The sequence below is a fragment of the Ips typographus genome, linkage group LG8, assembly GCF_016097725.1.
Source record: "Ips typographus isolate SLU linkage group LG8, UJ_Ityp_2.0, whole genome shotgun sequence".
Classification (NCBI taxonomy): domain Eukaryota; kingdom Metazoa; phylum Arthropoda; class Insecta; order Coleoptera; family Curculionidae; genus Ips; species Ips typographus.
The window spans coordinates 3,748,529-3,758,602 of record NC_138429.1 but is presented as its reverse complement, the minus strand read 5'-3'; the positions used below and the strand labels follow the sequence as shown (position 1 = coordinate 3,758,602).

The 10,074-nt window shown below is 35.5% G+C and overlaps 1 protein-coding gene and 2 long non-coding RNA genes across 8 annotated transcripts in view; 1 reads left to right on the top strand and 2 right to left on the bottom strand.

Annotated features, from left to right (window-relative positions):
* The window catches only part of LOC145733132 (receptor-type guanylate cyclase Gyc76C-like), a 28,934-nt gene that overhangs the window by 2,161 nt on the left and 16,699 nt on the right, over positions 1-10,074 (bottom strand). Inside the window, exons 2-22 of one of the 6 annotated variants that reach the window (XM_081985804.1) lie at positions 8,239-8,413; positions 7,977-8,149; positions 7,651-7,848; positions 7,529-7,594; positions 7,203-7,443; positions 6,999-7,145; positions 6,662-6,885; positions 6,438-6,612; positions 5,700-5,875; positions 5,265-5,558; positions 4,939-5,205; positions 4,817-4,888; positions 4,591-4,756; positions 4,384-4,533; positions 4,134-4,329; positions 3,943-4,083; positions 3,663-3,885; positions 3,454-3,598; positions 3,009-3,401; positions 1,088-1,390; positions 707-1,022 (exon numbers count right to left, since the gene is read on the bottom strand). In XM_081985804.1, coding sequence (XP_081841930.1) covers positions 707-1,022; positions 1,088-1,390; positions 3,009-3,401; positions 3,454-3,598; positions 3,663-3,885; positions 3,943-4,083; positions 4,134-4,329; positions 4,384-4,533; positions 4,591-4,756; positions 4,817-4,888; positions 4,939-5,205; positions 5,265-5,558; positions 5,700-5,875; positions 6,438-6,612; positions 6,662-6,885; positions 6,999-7,145; positions 7,203-7,443; positions 7,529-7,594; positions 7,651-7,848; positions 7,977-8,149; positions 8,239-8,377 — 4,205 coding nt within the window. In that variant the 5' untranslated portion in view covers positions 8,378-8,413. Of the gene's footprint in view, positions 1-706; positions 1,026-1,087; positions 1,391-3,008; positions 3,402-3,453; positions 3,599-3,662; positions 3,886-3,942; positions 4,084-4,133; positions 4,330-4,383; positions 4,757-4,816; positions 4,889-4,938; positions 5,206-5,264; positions 5,559-5,699; positions 5,876-6,437; positions 6,613-6,661; positions 6,886-6,998; positions 7,146-7,202; positions 7,444-7,528; positions 7,595-7,650; positions 7,849-7,976; positions 8,150-8,238; positions 8,414-10,074 lie in introns of all 6 variants that reach the window. The other 5 variants (XM_081985803.1, XM_081985806.1, XM_081985802.1 and 2 more) reach the window with 5 other exon arrangements.
* Positions 437-10,069, top strand: LOC145733171 (uncharacterized). The gene is made up of 2 exons (XR_014179131.1): positions 437-582; positions 9,363-10,069. It is a non-coding gene; the product is annotated as an uncharacterized LOC145733171 (long non-coding RNA).
* Positions 1,437-2,965, bottom strand: LOC145733174 (uncharacterized). The gene is made up of 2 exons (XR_014179133.1): positions 2,925-2,965; positions 1,437-2,894 (listed from the first exon to the last, which is right to left on the bottom strand). It is a non-coding gene; the product is annotated as an uncharacterized LOC145733174 (long non-coding RNA).

Below are 10,074 nucleotides of genomic sequence, written 5' to 3'. Positions count from 1 at the left end.
AGACCGAAAACGAAAAAAATATCAAGTAGGCCATATTTTTAGCGCGCTGTTGCCAAACGCCGTAAGTAAGTTTGTCAAGGGTATTGAATACTTACGGAATGATCTAAATATCACATGGCACCATAATTACAAAAATCACACGGAGGTCACGTGACTTTTGGATCATGACACTCTTGGCTCTGAAATCACAAACCGAAAGAATACGGCTAAAATCACATGGAGGTCACGTGACTTTCGAATCATAACGGATCAGAAATCGAAAAAAAAACGGCTTTAATTTTACAGTAGGTCAGGTGATGCCTGATGCAATTTTTAAACGTAAGAGTCACATGATAAACTGTCAATTGTCAAATAAAATCAATCCTATGAAATTGACGGAGACAACGCCGTATTTAGAAAAACGAAGATTTGTGTAAAAAATTCCAAAATGGCCGAATTGGTCACCACTTTTGCAATGTATTTGTAGAGTTTTGAGTGTTTTTAACAGTTTCACGGTTTGTTTTGACGGTTTTAAAGTTCTGTAGCACAGTTGTCTAGATGCCGACACCAAAATTCATTGTGGTTGAAAATTGATTTACAGAGGTAAGTTGCAATAATTAGCTAGTAATACTCATTACATTTAAACTAATAAAAATCAATATTCGCAAAGATTAAATGTGTGCAAAGTAAATTCTCGTAAATCGGCAATATTTAAGAATATACTTACAGTTTCACTTTGGGTGAGTCGCCAATAGGCAAATCGTTAAAATCGCTCCCTCCTCTTCGTCTAACAGTAACCGAATTTTGGGATTTTGGTGGATTTAATAATGGCACCTGGGCGTCCTCCACAAAACCCGGTTGTTCTTCCGGAGTGACATTCATTAAATTGCCGTTGGGAAAATTGTTGTTTACCATCTTGTCTTTCGGTATTGCTATAATTTGAATATCTCCACATTTATCACAGTTATCTAAGCTCTTGGTGGAACGTCTTTTGCCTTGAAGGAATGAATCGATAAGATCTAAGGGTTTATTGAATTGTCTTGCTGCTGTAACAATTCAATTGGGGTAAAACGTAAAACAAAAGTGACCCATTATTGATTATTCTTACCAGCAAGCGGTAACGGGTCCAGGGACTTCGATTCGCGCACTTTGCTTAAACCTCCTATACTTCGGTTAGGTTCGTCCGAACTGGATGCAATACTGGACAGAACTCTTCGAGGTCTCATTCGTAGTTTTCCTAGCTCATCCGGATCCATTATTTGACTCCCGAAAGCGGTACTAACGGTCAGTTTCGACCCTACTGGGTCTGGAACATGCAAATTGTTTCTATTAGCTCTTACTATATGACGCGGTTGCACCAATGGACTATAATTTTGAAGTGTTGAGGAGCTTTCGATGTCAATGCTGGTACCTAAAAATTTAGTTTGGTACAGGCCGAGAAGACACAAAATTTGGAAAAAAAAGTAACCACCACCTAGTAATATTCGTATTTGTTTAAGCTTTTTTTCAAGTTACTTTAGTCAACATACTGCACTAAAGTTCATAACATACTGTTCTCACGGTCTGAGTTTACCCGTGCGTCATCCCCCTGTGATTGTCTAATGTTCACTTTCAGATAGGGTAAATATCTAAGTGAATGTCTTCCAAAAAAAACATTTACTGATTAGCGCTTCTATTTCAGTCATTGTCAGTTTGACAACCATCGAAATTTATTTGATTTGTTTACTATTAATTCTTTTCCGTTTCTTTGTGTTGTTAATCATTTTATAAAGTTTTCTATTTACCACACCACCACAGTTCTTTTAAGAACTATTGTTTCTACGCTTTTAACATTCTCTGTAAGTACTTTCATAATATTATTATTAATATTTTTATTTTTTTTATGTCGGCTGTCACGATCTAACCAAAATTGGCACAATTACTAACCTGTTTTGAAAAAAAAGTGGGAGTGGGTATTATGATTTTTATTTAGCCATTTGGTTTTTCCTAAATTCGGAATTACTTACTATTACAGTATTTTTTTAGAAAATGCCTGGAAAAATTCTCTACAGACAAGCCCAGCAGTTAATTCTTAACCTTTGTGAATATTTTGAATTGGAAAAAACTAATGGAGGACCTTTACAAGCTTTATCATCTGTTCAGGAAGAAAATAAGAAATTTTAAGACCTTACATATTCTTACTGATGTATTTTTTTGATACTAGAAGGTTGTAGATGCTTTGAAAATTTCCCGCAAAACTGTTTATTCGATTTGGGAAAAGCAAGCAAGTAATCTTATGATTTCCTCACCTAGAAAACCTAAATCGAGACGTTATCGACGGGTCAAGACCACTGATTTATCTGAAAGCTTTAAAATGGATGTTTGAAATACATTATATGATATGTACAAGGATAGTATGTTAATAATAGTAAAATATATCTACTTTTGTAAGAAACATCTATTAACATTTCATTGTTTCCAGAGACTGAGATTTTTGGGTTGCATTATAGATTTTTCATAAAAATTTCTTCAAACATATTAATAATAAAGTCATAGAAAAAATAAAATAAGCGTCTAAAATGTTTTCCAGCGGGTTTAAAATAAAATTAGTGGATTGCAACCTGAAAATGAGATATGAGATACTACAGCATCACTCAGAATGTCTTATTAAATTTTTAATTTGTTGTATTTATTTTAGAGAAACATGTAACCATCCAGAACCTAAATCAAGAGCTTAAAGTTAAAGAAATACGACATATTGGTGATACATCTCTGCGAATTTTGGTAAATAAATTAGGTTTCAAATTTAGACGGAATTCTATGATCCAAACGGAGACTTCTCATAAATAAAAAATGTTATTTCGGTCAAGATATTTTTGATTTGCTTTGGTATAAGGTTGTTTTAGTGCAAATTTGCAGCCAAAGATCTCTACTTTCTCACTGACAATACACGCAGAATTTTAAACATGACGAAGCTTTAGACACGCCCTTTTCTATAATATGAACACGGGTAAACTCACTCCGCGAGAACCGTATTAACATCAATTTACCTCTTGGAACACTGGAATGACGTCGGCTATTTAAACCTCCAAACCCACCAATAAGAGAGGGTTGTCGCGAATCCGTGTTGAGTTTTGGGCTACGCCGCGGGCGACAAAACAGTGGCGGCAACTCATTTAAATCGACCTCCCGTGGTTGAACAGCTTGCTCCGTAGCTCCCACCAACCAGAAAGTGTTCACTTCCCCCTTTCCTTTCATGTTAACCAGACCGCGCTCCTCGATTATATATCCGCCGAGTTTTTCCAACGCGTCTTTGCATTGCATGCTGATGTGGATTTTTAATGGTTCACCGTTGCTTTCCATTCGGGAGGCTGTGTTTACCGTGTCCCCGAACAGACAGTATCTGGGCATGGTCAGGCCTACTACACCTGCTACAACAGGACCTAAAATGTACATGTATAAGCTGAGTAATTGAAAATTGTGAACGGATGTTACCTGTATGGATTCCAATACGAAGCTTCAAAGTCTCATTAGGTCTGTGGGGAATTGTGTGGTTTTTGACTGCAGAAAGTAAATCCAAAGCCATAGAAGCAATTTCGCCGGCATGTTTGTCACCATTTCGTATAGGTAACCCCGATACCTACAAAAATAAATTAACACTCACTCAATATAATACAGAAGTTTACATAAACCGAGCTACTTACCACCATATAAGCGTCGCCTATAGTTTCGACTTTATAGACGTCGTATCCTTTAATAATCCGGTCAAATACTGTGTAGAGATCATTTAGAAAATTAACTACTTGCAAGGGGGTGCTTTCAGCTGACATAGCAGTAAAACCTACTATGTCACTGAAGTATATTGTAACTAAGTCGAAGGATTCGGGCTCGATGCCGTAACCTTTTGTAAGTCTTGCAGCAACCGGTCTGGAAAATTATATTACATTTAAAATTGTAACGCAAAATCTAAAGAAATAATCATACTTTGGAAGCATTCTATGAAGTAAGTCTTCAGTTTTATTCTTTTCCTCATACAAAAGTCTAGTACGCTCGCCAACCAATTCCTCCAAGTTATTTGCGTAAGTAACCATCATATCCATCATCTGATCCATAATGTTTTTACTCCTAGAATTATTATGCTTGTACAGATGCAGAGGATTGACTTAAAAACTTACTTTCCATCTCTCATTCTCTTAAGTTTGGACCTAATACTAGAAAAATCTGGTCTGTTTTCTGGGCTTTCTGCCCAACATTCCTGCATTACTTCTAACACATATCCATCACAGCCAATTTCAGAATCGTACAGCAAGTCGACGTCTGGTCGCATTAGCGGCTGACATGCTGTAGGGTTTTTAACTGCTAGTACTATATCTGTAAGAAAAATGCAATTATTACTGAATTGTTGTAGATTCAGAGTTAATTTACCTTTTGGTTCGGAATTTAATGGTCCGAACGGTCCTCGTCTACCCAATATTTCGTACAATATCAACCCAAAAGCGTACACGTCTCCTTTGGGAGTCCCTTTGGGAAACCGATCAGGATACCTTAGCAGTTCCGGGGCCTTCCACAACATATCTATAATATCAGTTAACAATATACATAGAAAAATTAAGAAATTATTTGAATATTTACTTCGATATGTTTGGTGCTCTTCTTCATTATCAATAGCCGCAAGCTGACGTAATTCAATCAGTCCAAAGTCAGTCACTTGCAACACCCAACGACTAGTTACTACACAGTTTGATGACTTGAGATTACCATGGCATCCTAACGTGGAATTATGTATATACACCATTCCCTATAATTAGTCAAAACAGTGCCTTGAAATTTAAAAAAAAAACCGAAACCACCAACTTACCTTAATGAGATCATGAACTAACGAAGCAATAAACATTTTATCAAGCTTAATATCTTCATTTTCTATAATATCCTAAAAAATCACAATTAAATACAGTGAGAAGTAACTAGAAAAATACTTACATATAAACTTCCTTTGGCACAATAATCAGTGACTAGATATATCGTGTTCGGAAAAACACAAGCTCCGATAAACGAATTGACATTATCATGCCGCAATTCTCTTAAAATTCTCATTTCCTTCATCACTTCTCTTGATACGTCCTTTTTACGAGAAAACGACAATTCTTTTATCCGAACCACAACATTTCTATACTGCGCCGTGGTAGTGAAAACCTGCAACCCTCCCTTCGATTCATAGGAAGTCACACTTGCGCTACACAAACTAAGCTACAATCAACAAAAAGGTTATTTTTCAAAAAAATGCAACATAACAAAACACAGCTTACCCGACTTGGACTAGAAACCATATTGTCTCTCTCAAAATACGATCGTAGGTCACTTTTGTCGATTTTCCACAAAAGACCCTCGATTTCCTGCTCGATTTTCCATTTTCTGTATATGCTTACAGCGACCACCGAAGAACAAAATAGCAGTACGGCTAAAAGTCCAGCAACCACAAGACTTCCGATGTGTGTGTCGGATTTTTGACACAACTTATTGTCGAAACCACAACTCGGTTCGTCATTTGGCTTGTCTTCTCCCGCCCATTTAATTTGAGTGTTTCGATTGATTTTATATTGCTGAAACAATTTGCAAAACATTGCAATTTTATTGGTAAAATGAGTTGGTTGTCTGGAGCCAAATTGAACTGCAGAAAAACCTTTTATTCACCATAAATGAAAATAACTATTTTCGATAATAAGAAAATGGTACTTACTTACCGGATATGCTGATGCTTCGGATTGAAAAAACTGACCGACTGGTGCCAGGTAGAATGAACAACTGAAATTATTGCTTCCGCCCAAGTATAAGAGATCGGCCTCTTTGTAAGCGAGCACTGAAAAATTGCCCTCCGAATCGCCATTCTTGTCTAGTTTTATCACAGCCCCGGTTATACCTACGAAAAAGTCACTAAATTAAACTTTTATATTAAAAAAGAAAACATCAGTATGCAAAGCATAAGAATTTTTAAAATACTAACTGCATTACTTTAGAGGAAAGGGTAAATTTATTCGAGTTTACCCCAGTTGTACGTTTGTAGTTTGTTGGAAAACTTGGTTGAATTTAAATATTATTATAAAGGAAACAACATAACCACATGGCACCTTTTATAAGAACATTAATAATTTTACTTATAGTGACAGAAAAACCGCAAATATCCTGTCTACTTTCTGCAGAATTACTTATCAAAAACATAATTAAGTAAATTATTGTTCAGTAATGTGCGTAAATTGTGTTGTTTAGTTTGCTCGTTAATTAAAAATGATTGTCAAAATCAACATTACACTTTTTTTTTAAATGTACCGAATGATAAATATACACCTTCAATAGACAGTAAAATCCCACGACATTGGAAAATTTAACGAATCGTGACAATGCAACTTTTTGCATTGTTTCTCTAATAAGCGGCTTATATTGAATCTATTTTTTTGGTCTAACAAAATCATTTCTATACTCACTTCGATATGTTTGGTTTATTTTGATAATCGTTTCAATAATCTTAGTTCCATTACTGGCGATATCCCGAATGGCATCTCTGTCTAGTGGTTGCTGTTCCACAGTTAGTAGATAATGCAAAGCTGATGCGTACAATTTGACAGAATCATACAAGTATGCGGCATAGATACTCACAAACTGAAATAGGAAAAATTAATAGTCGCCTAATGCGAGTACTGGTGATTACTTTTTCAAACGATATAAGTAGTTTTCCATTTTCTGATGGGAATCGAGAGGTGCGAAAGTCGAAAGGTTTCTTCTTGTTGTATTCTCGCACTTTTTCCGAAAAACTCTTGTAATTCTCTGTGGGTGCTGTAGGTACCACTACAAACAACGATTTAACTCGTTTTACCAAACTGTTGTAATCGGAAAGGTCTTGGCAATTTTTGTACTTTTCCAATTCGTCAAATTCTGAAAACCAAAAAGCTTTCAACGTTTTTCACAAACTACCAAGTGTTTTACGCTGCACTTCAGAAACAGTGTCTCACTGGTAAAAATTAGTAAAAATAATTAAAAAAACTCACTGTAAATGTATTTATGAACTTCTTTTTCTAAATACGTATTCATGTCTACGTAAATGACGATATATTCTCCGTTGTCAAATAGCTGCGCTCGTTGCATTGTATCCATAAAGTCAACCAAAGAAATGGACGTACCCAGAAATATGTAAACTGAAATTAACCGAGATTAAAACGAATCTTGGTGCAGGCGATACGCCTTATACATACTTCGCGTTTTATTTTTGGAATTTTGAATAAAGTCGTACCAGAAGCCACTCTGACAACATTTGTAATTTTGCTCGCAACACTTGTGACGATCGCGAGCGTTTTTCTTATGTTGCACGGACATGTTCTTCTTTTCGGCTTGCTGTTCCAAGGAATGCGCCACTGTGTCCCAACCCTCCTCGTAAATGATGGAAAACTTGTTCCAGTTGTAATAGTTCAGCAAAGACACTATAGATTTGGTCACCTGAAATACGAGTAAAATACTAAAATACACATTTGTACGTATTCTTCTGACGTGCCGTTCGTTTAGATTCAGGAAAAGACTTTACCTGTGTATCTGGCGGTTCGGTTCTCGCAAAAGTTGGTATGTCCGAAGCTTTGTAATCGGAGCATTTCTGTGAAATTACAGCATGTTTGTCATAGTTGATAGTGCTGGCAAAAGTTTACTCACATAACTGATCATAGGGATGTTGCTGGCTTGCGACACTATGGCCTCCACGTAACAAGCACCTTCTGGACCGAAAAAGGCTGCCACACCTTCGCAAAGCATGTCTGTCATAGCTTTAGTGGCTACAACAGTGTCGCCCCGTGTATCGTTCCATCGTAGTTCTAAAGTAACGTTGGGAAGCACATTACTATCATTGTTGATCTATAGAGAGAAAAATAAATCCTATTAAACTAACCAGAATTAGTTACATTCTATAGACGTGTGTAAGAAACTGGGTGACTAACATTTGTACTATTTTCTACTAATTTAGAATAATTACTATGATGTACCTCTTCAACAGCCATCGCTATAGCACCGGAAATGGCTAAACCTTGTCGTTCTTTTAGATCTCCTTTAACCGCAGTCAAATACCCCAGCACTAGCTTTACTTTATTATCGTCGGTTGGTTCTTTTTTGTGATTGGCCACAGCCAGGCTCGTATTAATACCACTTTCATTGATGTCTGCAAAGCGAAAATGGAAACTGTTAAGTTTCTGTGATGTAATGTGTGTTCATTTTTAAATTGTTTTATCTGTAGCAGAAATTGCTTACCATTTTCGCTATACAGCTCATTGTCGTAATAGCTGTGATGTGTAGATATTGAGGACCAATCTGGAGGAGGCAGAACTGAATCAGCGTTGGAGGCACACAGAAGCAGCGTGACCAGCAGAGAAGCCAGGCCTAGTTGCATGGCCGGGCTTCCCTTTCACTATAGTGTCTTGGACACCTGCAAAAAAATTAGTTTCTATTATAATACCCGATAAGAAAAATTGGAAATTAATGATGTATACTTAGTTTCTCATTAATTCAATTAACTGGACTGGCAAAGGTGTTATTTACTGCATGTGACAAGAAGTATCAAAATTGACGTAATTCTCATTTAATTTGATTTTCGCCATATGTGTGATTTGATAAACTTGAACTGAACATATTGCTTTTTTACTCCACTTACTAATAAAAATGCAAACGGTGAATCAACACAAACTAATCGAATATTTTCTTTTAACGATTTAAATTAGGCTGAATCAGCTTAATGCAATAAAGCGTTCATATTGATTGACTTAGTTACTTTATTAAATAATGCGGTTACCATTAACAAGTTAATCAGATCCAATATAAATAAACTTCTGGCAAGCTAAAGACATCACTGATTTTCATGTCTATTTATTATAATAATTATAGTTGAATGACTTTTGATATTGTTTCATGCTTTGGCCTTCAACAGTTAATTTTTGCCTAGTTTTCAGTTAAGTCAACCCAATTGATACTCTTGCGGTAACAAGGAGATTAAAACAGAAAATTTAATAAGAACTGTATGAGATCTGTAGGCCTGACGCTGCTTTTGGTTCACTTTCACGAAGGCGAAAGTGTGGTAAGAATGTTAGGAAGCATTACCGCTTTTATAAAACATTTTTTAATCGTTTTATGACAAATCCACCTAAGGCAAACAAGTTTGTTTAGAGTTATTTATGTTTGTTGGGGCATTTACATACATTTCAGCACAGTGGGTGGTTTTTGATTGGTCAAAAAGGCAATTTTCAGCTTGCTGCTTTTTTTGACCAATAACAAACTAGGAATTTTTACAAATGTAAACTTAGCATTACTACAAATAGTTATTGTAAATAAGTAATAAAATTGTTCATTATTTATATATTAGTAATATTTCTCTATTTCAGCTCTGGTGATCTAAATAAGCTCTCAATAAAGGACAAGCACCAGAAGCTACACTAAGTGACCACTGTCAAGCAGAAAACAATTATGGAGAGACACAGTATGGAATACTTATTACTGAAGAGGACAAAATCAAGTAAGTAATCTATATACCTATACAAAATTAATATCAACAAAACAATTTACCTTTATCTGATCTGAAAGTACATTAATTTATTCTCATTAAGCTTAAATTGTAGTGATTTTCATATATTCAAGTTGGGAGTTTCCTTGTATGTTAAATACGAATTGTACCTATCAGTTAATTGCCACGTGTGCCAACTTAAAAATACACTAATTTGTTTTGAATCGCTTCGCTTTTTTTCTACCTTTGTTGCATTTAAAACCACAAAACAAGTTTCTATTGTAGGATGCTTTTAACATTTTACTTTACATAACTAATAATGCTTTAAGAAACTCCTGACTGACAATGATTAGCAATTTTGAATACAATTATCATTGCGGACTAATGGTCAATTGCGCAAACATATTTGGAGGATGTCTTAGCTTAAGTGCAATTTAGGTATGATCTATAATCCAAGTAACAATAATGGACGTCCATTAAATCTCGCCATTAGACTATTACTGTGATGTATGACGGGTCATAAATACATATGCGGTCGTTTATATTAGCTTGTAAGTCGATTCTAATTACTAAATTATGTACTTTCAACACAA